Source organism: Glycine max, chromosome 16 (assembly GCF_000004515.6).
Source record: "Glycine max cultivar Williams 82 chromosome 16, Glycine_max_v4.0, whole genome shotgun sequence".
Classification (NCBI taxonomy): domain Eukaryota; kingdom Viridiplantae; phylum Streptophyta; class Magnoliopsida; order Fabales; family Fabaceae; genus Glycine; species Glycine max.
Window position 1 is genome coordinate 34,885,112 of NC_038252.2, and position 18,957 is coordinate 34,904,068.

General features: G+C 32.5%; 2 protein-coding genes and 2 pseudogenes across 2 annotated transcripts; 1 reads left to right on the forward strand and 3 right to left on the reverse strand.

The window, feature by feature from the left end:
- Positions 1–671: 671 nt before the first annotated feature.
- Positions 672–6,295, reverse strand: LOC121173704 (receptor-like protein EIX2). The gene is made up of 3 exons (XM_041010390.1): positions 6,129–6,295; positions 2,843–3,930; positions 672–2,758 (listed from the first exon to the last, which is right to left on the reverse strand). Exons 1-3 carry the CDS (start codon positions 6,293–6,295, stop codon positions 687–689), a joined length of 3,327 nt encoding a protein of 1,108 aa, XP_040866324.1. The 3' UTR covers positions 672–686.
- A 2,289-nt stretch (positions 6,296–8,584) lies between these two features.
- On the reverse strand, positions 8,585–11,442 carry LOC102665118 (receptor-like protein EIX2; annotated as a pseudogene).
- Positions 11,443–13,993: 2,551 nt separating this feature from the next.
- On the forward strand, positions 13,994–15,138 carry LOC102661430 (non-specific lipid transfer protein GPI-anchored 14). The gene is made up of 3 exons (XM_041010391.1): positions 13,994–14,084; positions 14,784–14,885; positions 15,008–15,138. Exons 1-3 carry the CDS (start codon positions 13,994–13,996, stop codon positions 15,136–15,138), a joined length of 324 nt encoding a protein of 107 aa, XP_040866325.1.
- Positions 15,139–16,055: 917 nt separating this feature from the next.
- LOC100776461 (O-glucosyltransferase rumi homolog) overlaps positions 16,056–18,957 on the reverse strand; it is an 82,903-nt pseudogene continuing 80,001 nt past the window's right edge.

Consider the following 18,957-nt stretch of genomic DNA (forward strand, 5'->3'; position numbering starts at 1 on the left):
GTAAAGTCATATCCAATACTAATAAGTGTATGTTTATATAATTCTTTTTAAAATAATTACTCTTCTTTATTTACATCTAATAAAAATGTTATCACATTAATTCTTAAAATAAGCTAAATGAAGCATGTTTCATAAGAAATTAACTTTTACTGTAATTGTTACATTTTTTAGTGACAAAGGGAGATGGGTGAAGACGGTGAAGGAAAAAAAAATGAAGATAATGTCTATGTTGTTCAAATAACAGTATTAATAGTATTAAAATAGTTAATATTAAAAAATAAATTAGTAAATATAACAACAAATTGTTGTGTTGGTGCTATTTATTGTGCATCAAAATATGTAAAAATAATAGTTAACTTGTAATTCGTATAGTTGGTATGGGATGTTTTATCTATCCTTGATTTTGTTATATCACACATATAATCATTTATATATATATGGGCTACTATTGTCACTGCCAAAAATGCTATTGAGACTACCAAAGCATTTGAAATTACTTGGTTATCCTTAGTTCCATTTCCCCACACCTCCTATCCTTCCCCTCTTTACGTTCAGCTACTCTCCCTCTTTACATCCAAAAACAGAATTTAAATAAGGCTCTCAAATTTGAAAAAAAGAAGAAGATAGCAATGACTACAAATTGATCAACCTGCCAATAATAAAACTTCGGAGTATTCTAAGCAACACTAAACAGTGATGCTACCTAAGCGAAAAGATTGAAGTTTGAACCACACATGATCAAGGAAATGAAAATAGGCATACCGCCATGATCTACAAATCAGCAAAGGAGCAATCACTATCCAGAATCCCACAATAAATCCAATTGTCATACTGACAAAAAACCAATTCACTCCATGCCCATCACTTCCTTCATAACTATGGGTTTTCCCATTGGAGCTGCAGTTTATGGGCAGTGGTGGACCACATAGATTGTTGCCGATGAAGCTGGAGGCATCAAAGGTTTGCAATTGAGTTCCTGTTGGAATATTTCCCTTCAAATGATTGTAAGACAAGTCTAGCATGCTCAGAAAGCTCAAATTTGCAATGGTTGGAGGGATTTCACCAGAAAGTTGATTCCTCGAAAAATCAATGGACTGTAATGATCTCATATTACCTATACCTTGTGGAATATGACCAATCAATTGGTTGTGGGACATGTTTAAAAAATTCAATCCATTTAGATATGTGATTTCTCTTGGTATTTCCCCTAATAACTTGTTACTTGACAGATCAATGCTTGTTACCAAACCCAGAAAGTTTCTGTACTCATCTCCTCTTCCTTTCAGCCATAGTAGCACACTAACTATACTAACTCTGGAAGAGTAATCTGGACTCCAAGGAGCTACAGAATAGATACGAGGATCTGTACTTTGGTTCATTAGTGTCATGGCACTCAAGTTACTGAAACAGCTCGGTATATTGCCAGACAGATTGTTTCGTGCAAGGTCTAAAACCTGAAGATGACTCATCTGGCATATTTCATTTGGAATGTGGCCGGCAAAATTGTTTGATCGAAGGCGAAGGATTTTCACATTTAAGAGGTTTTCTCTAACCCATGTTGGAATAGTTCCTGAAAGATTATTTTCCCCAAGGTCCAAGGATATCAATTGGTTATTCTTCTTCAAACTGGTTGGAAATATTCCTGAGAGTGTGTTGTTACGAATTTGTAAAGACTGCAGGTCCAAGGAACCCATGGATTGGGGTAAGTTCCCAACAAAATGGTTGCTTTGTAAATTTACATCCACAAGAGATGTCCAATTCATCCAGCAATCAGGTATCTCTCCTGACAAATTATTTGATGCAAGATTCAGAAATTCTAATTGCATTGGCTCGTCCTGATCGTTACATAAAAAGTCATTCATGGATTCAGAGAATGAATTGCTTGAAAGATCTAACTGAAGCACATCACTTGAAAGATAGGGTAATTTACCAAACAAGTGATTTGAGCTTAGATCAATAGTTGGGACAGATATTGGATTCTTTAATGTAGTCCCAATCTCACCATGGATATGATTACGAGAGAGGCTTAAATACAAAACCTGAGAAAGTGCTTCCCACATCTGTGTGGGAATAGAATCGAAAATCCCCGTGTTAGATAGTCCAACATATTGAAGTTGGTTTTGTGACTGAATCCACAATGGAAAGCTGGGACCTAACTGCCATGATGTCACTTCCAAATAGGTAAGTTGAAAATTAGGAATCCAATTGGGACCCACTTTTAAAGTTAAATTGTTCCCCGATGCGACAAACTCCGTCAAGCTTGTAAGATTTGCAAGATCATCTTCCTTGACAACTCCGTGAAAAAGATTGCCGTCAATATGAAGAGATAACAATTTAGAGAGTGATCCAAGACTTTCAAATGGATTTCCACTGAATTTATTCATAGAGAGATCGAGATATCTTAATGATGAAAGTTTTCCAAATGATCTAGGAAGAGCATCACCAATTGAGTTGTTGGAAAAAAGTAACGTGTCAATATTTTTAAATGCCCCAATATGATCTGTCAGATTGCCTGAAAGTCGTGAACTCTGAACTGCAAGTGTTGTGAGTCCATGGGAAATACAAGGAGCAAGAATTTCTAAAAGTTCATTAACCTGTTGGTTGAGTTTGAGATATGATAAATCTATCACCCTTAAGTTGCAGAGATTACCCAAAGAAGTTGGAATGTTTCCTTCAAGTTGACTATATGACAAATGAAGTTCAACAAGAGAAGTCAAATTACCCAAAGAAGTTGGAATGTTTCCTTCAAGTTGATTACCTGATAAATCAAGTTCAACAAGAGAAGTCAAAAGAGAAGTCAAATTACCCAAAGAAGTTGGAATGTTTCCTTCAAGTTGATTACCTGATAAATCAAGTTCAACAAGAGAAGTCAAATTTCCCAAGGCATCAGAAATAGTCCCATGCAAGTTGCTGGAACTTAGGTCCAAAGACGTGAGACGATGAAGACCGTATAAGCAATCAGGTATAGAAGATGAGAATGAATTGAAAGAAATGGCAGGGGAATAACTAGTAACGGAAAGATGGAGAGTTTGCAGAGATGAGAAGTTGAGCAAGGATGGTTCATTATAGTGAGGGAGTGTGCAGTATGACAAATATAGGTGGGTCAAAGAAGGAAGAGATTGGAGAGTGTGTAGCCAATGAAATGCTTTGGATAGGTTTGCATAACTCAAATGAAGATATTCAAGCTTCCACATATTTGATACCCATTCTACATTTTCAGCATGATAATCACCTCCAAGTCCAAGATACACCAAATTGGAGAGATTCCCAATCTGAGATGGAATCTTCCCCATCACTCCAGTAAGAGAGAGGTCGAGGTGAGTCAAGGAGGTCATTGCACAAAGGAAAGAAGGAATTGCCATACCTTCAAAATAATTGGCGCTCAAGTCAAGATATCGAAGCTTAGAGAGATTCCCGATCTGAGAGGGTACTGTTCCGTTGGCAAAAACAGAACTCAGGTCAAGATACACCAAATTTGAGAGATTCCCAATCTGAGGAGGAATCTTCCCACGGAATCCAGTATGAGAGAGGTTGAGGTGAGTCAAGGAAGTCATTGTCCCAAGGAAAGAAGGAATTGACATACCTGCTCCAAGAAATCTATTGCCGCTCAAGTCCAAGTAATTCAAATGCTTTAAATCAGCCAAACAAGGACTTATCTCTCCACCAAACTGGGATCTCTCATAAGCTTCCTCATCGTAGAAAGCAGAATCATAGTAGTCATAATAGAAAGCATCAGAAAGTGAAGAGTTGAGGTGAAGCTGAAGAACATGGGAAGTGACGTTGTGGCAGAGGACTCCATACCAGTGGCAACAGTTGGTATGATTATGATTCCAAGACCAAAGCCTATTTGAAGGATCATTCAGATTATTCTTAATCTTCAAAAGTGTCTCACGCTCACTTGGGATGCACACACTCTCTCTGCATGGTAAGCTACATAACCAAAGGTGGAGAAAGACAAGAATATAAATGGAGGAGGAATTCATGATCATGCAAGTGTTGCTTCTGCATATTAATCATCAAACTTCTATTATTTATACTGCTGCCCTGCCTGTTTTTTTTCTTCACTTTCATTGTTTTTTTTACCTTTTTTTATTATTGTGCCTAATACTAAATTATCGACTTAATTATCCAATTTTCTCGAATTAATTCTTAGAATACGAAAATTTTTGTATTTACTGTATCAATCTCCCTTTTTAAAATTCCTATATACACTACATTCATAAAAAAAATCAAAATTAATAACAAAGAAATATGATTTATTCTTGTGCTGAATACTAACATAAGAAACATTCTTTTTGGTACAGTTTTTTTTTTTTTTTTACAAAAATAAGTAAGAATCATTTTATTTTAATTTACCCTATAATACTGCTTAAATGAAAATCTGGTGTCATTAAAATTCAAATTTTAACTTTTATTTAATCAATCCTTTCGTTAAACTTTTGTTACATACAAAAGTCCAATATTTTTTTAAGGAAAAATCAAGTCTTCTATTTCATCAAATCCCAACCCATGATTAATATTAAATCAAGTCTTCTATTTCAAGCCATGATGTTAAGGTCTGACTTCTTCAACTTGAACCATAGGTCACTGCATTACCTTCATATCAAACAAATGTTGCGAGTTAAGTCAAGCAAGGAAAAAAAATATAATTGATGAATAAATCAATTATAGGAAAAGAGTTTACTTTAAAGACAATTTTGGTTAAAAAAATCTATAAAAAAAATTATTTCGTTCCAAGCTAGCTATTTAATTTTGATCAATTTTTCAACTCACAAAATAATATTCTTCTTATATGTGAAAAAGACTAATTAATCTTCATTGTCATTAATGATTGTTGTGTTGTCTATTTCTAATTGTTTTTTTAATCATAATATTATTTTCTTTTTTATTAAAAATTAATTAGTGAGATACAAAGAAGTTTAAATTGCTTGTTTAGCTTGGTCTATCATAATTATTGAGATCATAGTTTTTCCTTTTATAAGTCTTGTTCCAAATTTCTCCATGTATTGTAGATCATATTTAACTTAAAAAGTAAATTAGAAGATCTACAAAGAAGTGTGGCATGTTTTTTAAATTATAAAATTATGGTCCTAGCTATTTATTGTTAGACCACAAGTCTTCATATATTAAAGTTTTTGTCTAAATTTCATTTATGGTGATAGTTTAAGAATAGTGATAGAAGAGAAAAATAAATATACAGTTTATTGAAATATCTAACTCAATTAATTGATGAATACATCAATTATAGAAAAAGGGTGTACTTTAAAGACTATTTCTATTAAAATATCTATAAAAAAATTATTTCGTTCCAATATAATTATTTAATTTTAATCAATTTTTCAGTTCACAAAATAATATTCTCTTATATAGGAAAAAAATACTAAATTTAATTATCATCAATTGGAAAAGTTATTGTGTCATGTATTTTTAATTGTATTCGAACTTGAATATTATTTTATTTATCATATAAAAATTAATTAGTTATATAAAAGAAGTAAAAAGAATATTAACTTTTTTTCTCAAAAAAAAAATCAGTATCATATTTTATGTTTTTTACAAGTTATCAACTTAAATAAGAGGAGAAACATAATTTTAATTTCCATTTTACTTTTTAAATAATTGCAAGTGCCAAATTTAAATAATCATGAGAATACTCATGTTTAATATAATATTCTAAAAAAAAAATCCATACGATAACTTAAACAATCTACAAACAAATATAATTTATTCTTGTGCTAAATACTAAAACAAGAAACATTTTTTTATTGTAGTTTACTGTATAGAATTGCTTAAATCAATGAAATTTTTATTTTAAGAAAATATTAATGATTTTTTTAAAACTTTAAGTAGTTTACATCAAAGATAATTAAATTTGACTTAATTAGTCTTCAAATTTTAACTATTATTCAAATCAAACCTTTCGTTAAGTAAACAACAAAAAGTCTTGCCTTATAAAATTCAAATATTCTATTACATGCGGTTTGAACCCATAATTAATTTTAAACTATCAAATTTTAATTATTCGAAATAAAAGAAATGAAAACAAAATTGTCTACTAGAGAAACCGCTGGCCACTCCACCAAATCCATATCAAGGTCCCCACTTTTCCAACTTGAACCATAAACTACTCCATCAAGTCCATGTGAAGGTCCTCCAATTTTTCATCTTGAACCTTAGGACACTCCACAAAGTCCAGCCATATTAAGGTCTCTGACTTCTTCACCTTGATCCATATCCCATAGGCCACTCCATCAATTTCATGACAATGTCCCCCCACTTCTTCAACTTGAACCATAGGTCACTACATTACCTTCATATCAAGTTCTTTATAATTGACAACAAATGTTTAGAATTAAGTAAGGAAGGAAAAAATTATAAATGATGAATACATCAATTATAGGAAAAGAATCTAATTTAGAGACTATTTAGATTAAAAAATCTATATAAAAAAAGATTATTTTGTTCAAATTTAGTTATTTAATTTTGATTTATTTTTTAATTCATAAAATAATATTCTTCTTATATGTAAAAAAAGACTAATTTTCATTGTTATTAATTGGAAAGATTGTTGTGTCGTTTATTTCTAATCGTATTTTAACCTGAATATTATTTTATTTTCCATTAAAAGTTAATTAGTGAGATATAAAGAAGTGTAAATTGCTTGTTTAACTTGGTCTATCATAATTATTGAGATCATAGTTTTTTCTTTAATAAGTCTTGGTCCAAATTTCTCCATGTATTAAAAAGTAAATTAGAAGATCTACAAATTAAGAAGTGTGACATGTTTTTTAAATTATAAAATTATGGCCCTAGCTATTTATTGTTAGACCACAAGTCTTCATATATTAAAGTTTTTGTCTAAATTTCATTTACTTATGTGGTGATAGTTTAAGAATAGTGATAGAAGAGAAAAATAAATATACAATTTATTGAAATATTTAACTCCCGTGTGCGAATTAGTCAAACTCCCTTGTCACTAGGTCCATCTTGTGATTAAAAATATAATCAAACAATTCAATAAAACACAAGTCTAATTGTCGCTATTGTAATTCAAATATTGCATTATATTTTTTATGTTAATAAATTTTTTAAAAAAGATTGGTGTTTTTAGTAGAATGAAAGTAATTAATAGATTGATTTCAATGCATTAATTGAATTCTGATTTGACTTTTAATTAAAAAACTGCATATAAATGTTTTTAAAACTATTGTGTGGTTTCCCTGGAAAATATTTGAATTTGAAAAGATTTTTTTTATGAAATTAAAATTAAAGATCAAAAATATAAAAGTTTAAAACTATTGTGCGATTTTGGTCTATTGTCAGTTCCAATTGGGAGAATTGGATTGGATCCACTAGGCATTGCAATTTCAATCCCTCCATCCATCTTACTTTGAATATTTAACAGATATTTACTGGCATGACACTAGATGAAAGGTAGATAATATGACAACTATCATGTTGCCTAACACATACTGAACTAAACTTTTGATCCCTTAGAATATTGCAGTTATAAGGAAGCAGAAGTGAATAAGCCACATCTAAGGGACCAAATTAAACTTACAAAATTATAATACCTAATTTACGTAATGCATGGAGATCAAAAGTGAAATGAAACTAAATATAAATTATGAGAGCATTCTAAATCTGTCTTCATTGTCTGAGGAGCAAAAGGACCTGACAAGTGTTTTGTATTTTTTTTTTGTACATGCATATATAGTGTATATGCTATTCTTTTTTTCTATTTTTTCCCCCTACATTTATGATCTCGGAACTGAAACAGTGAGAGAAACCGATGTGAAAATAGATAGGGTGGATGAAGAACTAGACATCGGCCAGTGGAAGAAAATGAACAGATGGAAAACCATCTTTTTGGGTATTTCCCTATTTCTTTTATAAAGATACCAGCTCCTCTCTCTCTAATAGACACACTGGTGATACAGGTGTGATGGAAACCCTATATCTGATAGCTTGAAACTTTATTTTGTATGCGGGAATTCAATACAACTAGTGACCCTTGTATAAAACGATAGGAACTAATATGAATAAAAAAATAATATTTCATGATTTTTAAAATTTAATCAATCATGATTTGTCAAATGAACTTGTTAATGAGTATTATAGAATAAGTGCATCAATACTCAGGAAATGGGAATGTGGAATGTATCAGAGTAAGGAACAGCGAGAGGGAAGATGTGGAAGAGCTTAGAAACTGCAGAATCCTATGCAAGCTCCAACTTTCTACACTAATTAAATTCATTCAGGCAAATTCTTAGTTACATGTTGTGTAAAACAATCTTCTTAAATCCAATCACCGAGTGTGTCATTTCAGTTATTTTAATGCTAATCATTGTTAGTGCACAGATAGTAGAAGACAATAATGCGTCATAAATACAAAACAGAATTTGATACTCAAGTCTCAAGCTCGTCTAGTTCTCTTAACATTAAGAACATTTAATACCAATGAAAGCAAAACAGACAGAACACCACAGATGAACAGGTACATAGTATGGTAAACCTTTTCACATTTTTAATGGCTAGACTAACACGTTGTAATGTCTCACTTCTTAACAGTTAACAGGTAAACTCATAATTTCCCAAGTAACCTTCTTACCTTCAAAACTATCATCACATAAATCAGATCTCTCAAGTGGTCAAGATAATGAAAATAAGCAAGCCTCCAAGTTCTGTTGAAGAAAACAACACTGCAAAAACCCCAAAATCCTGCTGCAAATCCAACTCCCATACCGATATAAAACTCTGATGTTCCAAAGAAATTACCATCACCGTGTCCAACAGAAGCACTCTCCCTCAACCATTCCTTGTTTGTGCAATTTTTTGTTACAGGAGGACCACAAAGCTCAGGATTTCCAGTGTAGCTAAGTTCATCAAAGCTCTGAAGTTGGGTGCTCGTGGGAATTCTGCCTGATAAGTTGTGGTATGATAGATTCAGGAAACTGAGGAAGGACAAATCAGATAAGCTTTGAGGGATTTGACCTGAAATGTTGTTTAGCGAGAGATCAAGGGATTCTAACAATTTCATTTTTCCCATGTCATTTGGTATCTCTCCAGACAGATGATTTCTAGACAAGTTCAAAAACCGCAAAGCAAATAGCTTGGAAATTTCAGATGGAATTGCTCCAGACAGCTTATTACTTGAAAGATCAATCATTCTCACCAATATCAGATTGTCTCTGTACTCTAACTCATCTTTTTTGGGAACTAAGACAAGAGTTTCCTTGTAGTGGTTATAACTGAAGTCAGAGCCATATGAATAACTTGAAGGGTTTGCAAAGAAGTCATCTTCACCAGCCATTGTTTTCATGTCATCCAAACAATTTGGAATGGATCCTGACAGGCTGTTATTGCCAAGATCCAGCACTATAAGGGAAGAAAGTTGACACATCTTTTGAGCAATGCTGCCATTGAAATTGTTGGATCTTAGACGAAGAACCATTAGATATTGCATTTCCCACATCCAATCTGGTATTGTGTCAGAAAGTTGGTTATTTCCCATGTCTATGAATTTCATTGTAGAGCAATTTTGCAGTGTTGAAGGAATATATCCTGAGAAGCGGTTGTCGTCTAACAGCAAAGACTCAAGTTGAGACAGATACCCCATGGAGTTTGGAATTTCACCAGACAAATTGTTACTGCCCAAGTTCACATGCACCAAAGCTTGCCAATGCACCCAACAGTGACCAAGATCACCAGACAAGACATTATTTGAAAAATCAAGCACACTTAACTTATTAGTAGCATTTGGATTTCCACATAAAAAGGGAGAAATTGTTCCGGAAATTGAGTTATTGGCAACATTCAGCACTTCAACATTTGCAGACACACTTGGCAATCTACCCTTGAACAAATTAGAACTCAAATTTATCACGCTGGAATTTAGAAAGATGTTAGATAGGTCTCCCCTTAACAGATTGTTTGACAGATCCAGGAATTCAATTTGCAAAGTCCAAATCCAAAACCAACTTGGAACCAAGTCTGCAATACCTGCCTTAGACATTGTCAAAACCTTCACAGAACTTTGCCTTTTTAGCCATTCTGGAAACTTAGGACCTATTCCAAAGGAGCTCAGTAAAACATATTCAAGCTGAAAAGGAGGAGCCCATCCAGAGTTGACACTGAGGAACAAGTTTGTCCAAGACAAACGTAGTTCCTTTAATGTAAAAAGTTTTACAAAATTTGACTCTTTTATAGATCCTTCTAACAAATTAGATGAAAGGTCTAACGTCACTAAATTTGAGAGTGTTCCAAGAGTTACAGGCACATCACCAGTCAAAGAATTAGCTCCAAGATTTAATACCTGCAGGTTTTTGAGGAACTCAAAACTCTTAGGAATGGTTCCATTCAGTCAGTTGTGAGCAAGGTTTAAAGTTCTCAAGGATGACAAGTTTGCAAATGGTGAGGGAATTGGACAAGTAAAGGTATTATTACTGAGATCTAGAACTTCAAGATGCTTAAGCTGGCCTAATGAATCTGGAAGTGGCCCACTGAGTTGATTGTTCTGCAGGTCTAGATTTTTTATGTTCTGTAGGCTTGATATTATTTGTGGAATTTCACCCTGTAAAAGGTTACTGTGTAAATCAAGTTGGACAAGAGTTTTGCTGAGATTAAATAGCCATGAAGGGATTTGCTGATTGAGATTGTTATTTGAAAGAGCAAGGACTTGGAGATGTGTGAAGTTGGTTTTTCCTTTTGGTGGTCCTAAGTTATCAATTTGACAGCTCTCCAAGTGTAGTTCTGAAAGAGATGGAAGTGCACTCAGTACTTGAAGCCAGTTACCTTGTTTATGAAGGTCTGAACCACTCAAATCAAGGTACTCCAAGGAAGATAGCCTTGATATCCAATTAAGGTTATCTATCTGAAGAGCATAATTGTATCCAAGATTAAGGTGCTGCAGGTTTGAGAGGTTTCCTAGTTGATGAGGGATTAATCCCATGAACCCACTTAAGCTAAGGTCCAAGTATCTCAGACTCTCCAATGAGCCTAGGAAGCTTGGTATTGGAGTAAGAACAAAATAATTTGAACTCAAGTCCAAATGATTCAAATATTTTAGTCCAAGCAAAGAAGGACTAATCTCTCCAATCAACTCCCTATAGGGAGAGCCCACAGGTGTGTCCAGATTGATTTCCATGACTTGACCAGTGTTGTTGCAGGGAACCCCTGGCCATGTACAGCAATCCGATTTGTCAGACCATGATGAAAGCCTGTTTGAAGGGTCTGCTAGTCCATGCTTCAAGCTGTGGAGTGCATTCCTTTCCTTCTCACTGCAAGTCATATTGAGCCTTGCTGCCTTGCTTGCACTGAAGTGGAGAGTTGTTGCAGTGGACAATATCAAGAGAAGAACATGAGTTGCAAATAGCACTGCCATGAAGAAGAAGGAAGACGAAAAAGGTTGAATCCACAATTTTCTGGTTCACGGTTGGTATTTACTACTAACAATGCCTATGTATGATATATACCGTAGAAGGGTTAGCATTTAAAATTTTACTCCACTAATGGTGGTGGTTGCAAAATGCACACATATGTAGAGGTATATATGTCAACAACGAGACATTTAGGATTAAAAGTGTCTAACCACACCACCATTATTTTGCACTAGTTTATTTTATTTTGATTTAATTACTCTTTTAGTCCTTATAGTTTATTTTATTTTGATTTAATTACTCTTTTAGTCCTATAATTTAAGACATTCATTTTGGTTTCTATATTTACATTTTTGTTACCTTTTTGTCCTCGCGGGGAAGATTCAACTCACACATAAACATGAACAAAATTAATAAAAATAGGGAAGCAAGCTCAGGTACAACTGAAGTGTAATGGAGGTATGAGACAAAGGCACTACACATTCCATTATTCTTGAGTCTGCCACCGACCTCTGAAAGCTTAGCATTTGCCAATTGCCATGATGTAATCTCCTTCTTGACAGTCTCTCATCAAGTTGGAGTGGTATCACAGCATTGAACTAAGTTGATCGTTCCAATGGGATGATGGTTTTGATTGCTGCAGATAAAGTGTGTGATTGTGAGTTTCTGGTTCCATGAGTAACAGATCGAGGTGTGGTAGTTTGTGCCTTCATGGTTGGGATGATGTTGCAGGTGCCGGTTTCTTGTTGAGAGAAAAGATGATCAGCCATGTCTCGTGTGTGCATAGGAGAGTGTCTTTGCCCTCTCCATAACATTAGTTTCAACAATTGACTTTAGTCGAAACTTGATGGTGAGAATCAAAGAGTAAAAAAAAAAAAAAATTCAACCGGGACTAAAATAGAATGATTTAAACTATAAGAACTAAAAAGAAATATTGTCCTAACTTTACAAAAGGATAATTAAACCTTTTATTTTTTTTGTAAAAACAGGTTTGGAATTTGCAACTTTGAATTCTATCTAATTAAGCTCTCAGTCTTTCATTTTTGCAACTCTATTTGGGTAGAAAGAGAAGAAATCTGGGCCTAACTCAAATCTAAAAGCTAGTTCATAGGGTGAGGATTGCCCTCACCTTATAAACTCTTTCTTGAGATTATCTCTAACCAATGTGAGACTTGAATTTTTTTTTTTTAATTCACCCCTCACGTTTAACACTCTTTGGGCATGGTGCGTAATCCTTTTGAATGGATCTAGGATATACCAAGAAAAAATTTGGGCCTAACGGAAAGAAACCAAGTTTGAAGATACAACATTTGATACTATAACTGTTTGGTGTTTTGAAAATCCCACTCACATATTTCCAAATGTTACAGAAGACTTTGATTCAGTGGTTATTACGAATTCCTTCCTAGCCTTTTTTACCAAGTCAGGGAATTTGCATTGTTGTGCATGATGGCTGCCACAAGGACCCTTGTACCAACCCATTAGTGCAAGTGGTTTTTTTCTTAGGAGAATTGAGAAACAAATGATGTGTTTTATAAAAGGAATTCTTTTGCTTTGAATTTTGAACTTATAATGTTTTTTGTTTCCCTCACAGAACAAGTGATGAAACTCTTGACGCCATACGTACGCCTACTTTGATGCTCTTTTTTCATTCCACTTTTATCTTAATGGTATCTCAAGTTAATTAGAATGTACGTATAATAAAATAATGAGAATGGCAACTACTAGTAGTACTTAATTAGAAAAAAAACTATCAAAACTAAAACGAAAATAACTTTGATGATGTTAATACATGAGTTTAATTTAGATAGACAGTGTAAAAATTTAAATTGTTAATTAATTAGATATCACCTAATGATTTGTAAAACAATTACTAAAAAAAGTTATAGGAGAATATATATAGTTAATTGCAATTCTAAGTGTATTTAAATAGAATTCTTAATTAACATATCCTTATTGTGATTTTTTGTATATTTTTTATTTATTGAGACAGTGGAATGAGACCGCACTATAATTTTCATCACGGGTGTGGTTGTCAAATATAATAGGGATGGTTAGTGAGGAATTTTGGAATGTTAGTTGGTTTTCGACTATAGCCTCTTGTTCAGTGTTAACATTTTCATTAGAGTTAAGTTGCTTTTAGGGAAGAACAAATGTCTTGAAATTCCCTCTTCTCCAGAAGCAGTTTTATTGTGTCTTTATCGAAGCCATCTTCTCCAGAAGCAGTTTTATTAGTGTTATGTTTTTTTATATATTTTTTATATTTATTTCTTTTCAAATTTGATGACAACATTGTCATTTGGTCTTTCTACCCTTCACATCAGCAAATTGGACAATAAAGAGACTCGGTCAGAAACAAATAACTACTAGGGGTAAAATAACACGAGAGAATTTAACACTTTTGGAATAGGAAAATGTACTTTTTTTTAAGAAAATAAAATTATGTTTTTAATCCATGATTTATATTCGACTTTTTATTTGATCTTTTGACAATTTTTTTCTTCAACGAAAATCTCTAATATTTGAAATCTTTTGCTTTAAATTTCTATCATTAGTTAAATAATAATGTATCGGTTAAATATTCGGTAGATTGTTGCAGTGGTCTCACACAAGCCATGAAGACCAACAAGAAGTGTGTCTGCCTTATTCTCAAAGACAGGGATGATCCTGACCTTGGCTTGAAGATTAACATGACAATTGCTGTTGGTCTCCCTTCTCTTTGCAAAACTCCTGATAATCTCAGGGATTACGTTTAGCCGCGACAGCATTAGTGCACTGCAGTTAGTTAGGGGACAGAGATAGTGCTTTTCCCAAATTCTGTTATCCTCAAATTCTGTTATTATCTGCTAGAAAACAATAAGCAGTGTAAATTGAGAGGGAACTTGAATAAGATTAAAACAGAAGAAGCTGAGAAAACATTTTCCCGTTGTTTTTGTTTTTTTGGATTTTAGAACACTTATTTTGGATAGGATTCTCCAAACTTATATATTTTGGATAAGAAATTGATTACTAAGTAGTCTAAAATTATTTTATAAAACAGTTTCTTAACTGAGAATACTCAGGCCCTAAATCTTCCAATTTTAGTATATTTCTAAAAAAATCAGAATATTTGTGGTCTAAGTTTTATGATTATCAAGCCTTTCATTTTCCTTAAAGAACAAAAGAGTGTTACATTCCATTTACTGTGTAATGAATGGTCAACAAGTCATGTACTTCAAACTTTTCTACTTTTCTCATTCATAACTAGACAATAACACATTTTAAAGGGGAAAAAAAGGGCATCTAAATCTGCCAATTTTACTTTGTTTGTGTATCTGTTATCTCTGAGTTTTCAACTGCGAAAGTTAAAAATATTTGAGGTTTGATTTTTTCTCAAGAAATTCTTGTTTGAAACGATTTGAACAGCACTTCTGCACTTGGATCCTAAATCACCTGAAGCTAAAGCTTTTAATCAAATTGGTCAGAAATCCAATGGTGGTTCTATTAGTCCTTCGCCCACTACTTCTGGTAGTGATCCTTTCAACAAAATATTTCATTTTTAGAATTTATTTTTGACATTGACATTTGAGTTTCAATGGTGTAGTACTAAATTTTGCATTTACTTTTAATGTGTTCTTTTGTGCATTCAGCTGAAGGAAGTTCCCAGAATGGTAGAAACCAGGGGACAGATGAAACGGCCACAGCTAAGAAGAATAGCGCGTCTTATATCTGGAAGAGATTGTTAGAAAGTTTGGTTGCAGTTGCAGGGCTTCTAATTTAGCTTTCATGAGCTTAACTCAAATACTACCTATATATTACCATTCTCATATCAGGTTGAAACGTAAACCATTGATTAGTTGATAGTGTAAAAATATTTACACTCGAGTGTATTAAATCTCTGACAGACTCACAATAGATATTATTGCAAAACCTTATTGGAGATTTATTTTTGTGAGCATTTTGCCTTTAATCTCATACAACTAAATGCTTGTTACACAAATCTTATTGTTCAGTCCTAAAAGTCTTTTATCTCTAATAAGTAATAACGACTTGTTGTAATAGAAATTAAAATCTTATTATTTTTTTTAAGTACACTTGAGGAAAATTTTGGTATCCCACTTTTCAATTGCTCAGTTCGTCCCCATATTTTCAAATTTTACAAATTTGATTCATTAGTTAACTTGATATCCAATCTTTGATGGAGATGTTTATGAGGCTATATGTGAAAATAGAGTGTTGGCATGGATCTCAACTTTTAATTCCTCAATTTTGTTTGCCATATTTTTAAAATTATGCGATTTTGGAGCAGGAGTGTTGTTTTTCAAATATACCAATACTACTCAGGGATTATGCATGGGAATCTTCTTACATGTATACTACTATGAATTATGTTGTCTGCTTAAAGTTGTAGCAGAAAAATACAGGTAATTTTGAAGAAGGGGAAATGCATTTCAGAAGAGAATAATTGAGATAATGTGGAACATTTACCTTGTAGCATTTCCATTTTGAAAAATAATAAGTTTCTAACATTACAAAATTAACAAACTAATTTTTTTTTCTCGTAAAGCCTACAACTCATATCCGTCAAGCATGATATGGTTTCTTTAGCCAAGTACAAGATAATCTAGATTCTACTTCTATCCTCCCAAGATATTCTAAGAATGAATGAATTAAGTTGAATATGGAAAAAAAAAAGTATTAAGATGTTATGGTTTGATTATCCCACTAACTTTTCTCCCATGATTCAACTTGTTGAATTGAGCTTTCCTTTCTCTGTAATGTTGCATACAAAGTTGGAGGATCAAAAGGGACAGGCATGGTGCAAAGGTCGGTATTTGCAGGAACCTTGACCAATGATTCCATCATAAATTTCTTTACTGATCCTTCTGCTCCACAAACCATTGACTCCACACATAGTTCTGTAGCATTAGCACTTATGGAGGGTTTGTATCTGAAGAGTTTAGCATATGAATTAAGGAGATGAAACATGTAGTCGTACACGTAGTCCATCTTTACCTCTTCTTGAATGAATTGAAATCACTCGCCACCTTGCCAATTTGTTGTGCCTGATAAATTTCACAAATAGAAATGAAATGAAACAAGTTAAACATTGAGAAAGTGTTGTTTAATTTATTTATTTCCTCCAAAAAAATTTGCATTAGGAGGTAATTCTTGTTTATTATTTGTATAAGCTCACATTTTAGTATATAGTATATCTGCATATGGATTGTGCAATGATGTAAAGGATGAATCATTGATTTGCATATAACTATTGACCCTGATTAATATTAAGTGATTCACCATTAAATCAAATATTCCGAGGTGAATTCTTTTAGGATTAATTAACTTGGTAAGAATTATATTCTAGCCTTAGTGAAGAAGCAAAACTTCAAGATTACCCTTTGCTTGTGATTATTTCCCCAATCCACAGCAAACTTAATGGATCTGCACTTGTCATCGTCCTTTATGGGCCAATAGTGGTGCACTGGAATCAGTCCTCTTGTGAAAAAATCATAGTATTTAGGTTTTACAAGTAGAGTGGTAGAGTCACATGACAGAATGTATTTTTGACTGATGACCAAGCAGAACCTTCAATGTACACCTTATATCTGCACGATCATGATTGAATAGGAACATTTATTTATTGATAAACTGAACATATATATCCAATAACAAAAATATATTATATAATTATAACTGAAGCATGAATGGACAGTTTGAATGTTATACCTATAAGTGCATTGACTAGGCAAGTCTGATTTGTTGAACCCCTCTTGTGATTCTCGAAACCAATCCTGGAACAAAATTTTCATTTGTCAAGAAGGAAGCTATATATGTGGCTTTATTGTGAGTCAATTAACAGACAAAATATATTGTCCAGAAGTAAAAAATCAGTAATGTTCAATAACAGGTTATTTCCTTTGATTTTGAATGTACTTTTAAGTTGTGTATTAATAAAAGATTAAAAGTTAAAAAAGTGTATAATGTTATATACAATATTGATACTGGCCATTGTGTTGCTTGAATTTGCCTGTTATTTCTAGTTTCTGCACACCATGTGCTTAAGCCAATTTTATATAATGAAACTTTTGCTTATGAGAAATATTACATACAAAATTAATTTTTTCATATCCAAATAATAAAACTACTTTCAATAAGTGTAATCAAACAAAGCTAATAAGAAGTGTGATACCTGGGCAAATAAACGAGCATTCCAATCTTGATTTTCAGAAACATTGCATTTAATGAGGTCTTGTCTGGTTTCAGCAACAGCTGGATTACCTTTCCAGTAAGCATAAGGCTCTCTGTTCAGCCATGGTATCCTCGTAGTGCCTTCTTTCAACCCTCCCAACAAAATATGCCATGGCTTTATATTAATCTCTGACCTGTGCACCACACATACAATACTTTTTACTTATTTAAAAATTAAGGTCCCGTTAGGGGTGATTGTCAATTTTCAATTTTCCGTTTTAAAATATAATTTCGAAATACAAACATGTTCAACAAAAATTACACTAAGTTGATTTTTTACATCTTTCTGAAATTTTTTTTATCACATTTAACAAACAATTTACTGATTATTGTTTATGTTTTAACCTTTACTGTTTATTTTTTAATTATTTTTATTATGTTTAATTCTTTTTTATTTATTTTTTTGTCAACATTTTTTTAATATTACATGATTTTATAATGGAGTGTGATAAGATTAAATATTTAAATTATTTTATCTATTAATTAATTTTTTTAAATCTAAAAAATAAAATAAACTGAAACTAAAAACTCAAAACATAAACTGAGTTTAATTTTTAATGATTTTGAAACTGAACAATAAAAACTACTTCTAGAATTGTGTCCCAAACAATGTAATAAAAATATAATTCTATTGTATATTTGTATAACAAAATCATATTTATGTAAAAAGAATACTTCTAGAATTTTCTAATTTTCTACCCACATGGGTAATGTGAATAGCAATATAAAATCCTACTTAGCCTGCTGCGATACGATAAACAAATTTTGAAAATTTTCACTCATAAATGGACTCCTTTAGATGTCCACACATAGGTCCTTCTAGACTTGAATGACAAATTGAAAGGTACCCAAAAAAAAAGGTTTTGATATAATAATCACATGCTAAAAGGTTAATTTGTGTATTGTGAATTATTGATTTTGTTTATTATATATCCTTTTTCTTTTCCTTTTTTTTCAAAATTTTAATTATTTGACAGTGTGAGCTAGGTTTGTATGATGGCTATGATAATGAGGAATTAAGTTTGACAATGGAGAGAACCTGTTGCTCCAAACTACCTTCGATACTTTATGTTTGAAAGAAAACAAAAAGATTGCTCCTACTGGGTCCTCATACAGAAACTATCTCCAGAGAATTAGGGAGAATAAAGGAAGAACAAGGTAAGAAAAGGGCAATTTTTATTCATGTCATAGCTTGTTATTTACATAGATATATATATCAATCTTCCTAACAGAATTGTATCAATTTGCTCAAGGAATATTACACGTATCAAAGTTTGTTATGCTTGTCGGAGAGGATAAGACAAACATGACCCAAGCTAGACCTCTACTGCTAAATTGCCCACTGCTG

Excerpts from the sequence above, each read along its gene's own strand:
- LOC121173704 (XM_041010390.1), bottom strand. The coding sequence starts at position 6,295 with ATGGTTCAAGTTGAAGAAGTGGGGGGACATTGTCATGAAATTGATGGA. Across the intron at positions 3,931-6,128 it reads CTTCACATGGACTTGATGGA|CTTACCATGCAGAGAGAGTG; the intron begins GTAGTTTATGGT and ends TTGGTTATGTAG. Across the intron at positions 2,759-2,842 it reads TGTTGAACTTGATTTATCAG|GTAATCAACTTGAAGGAAAC; the intron begins GTAATCAACTTG and ends TTGATTTATCAG.
- LOC102661430 (XM_041010391.1), top strand. The coding sequence starts at position 13,994 with ATGAAGACCAACAAGAAGTGTGTCTGCCTTATTCTCAAAGACAGGGAT. Across the intron at positions 14,085-14,783 it reads TAACATGACAATTGCTGTTG|CACTTCTGCACTTGGATCCT; the intron begins GTCTCCCTTCTC and ends CGATTTGAACAG. Across the intron at positions 14,886-15,007 it reads TCCTTCGCCCACTACTTCTG|CTGAAGGAAGTTCCCAGAAT; the intron begins GTAGTGATCCTT and ends TTGTGCATTCAG.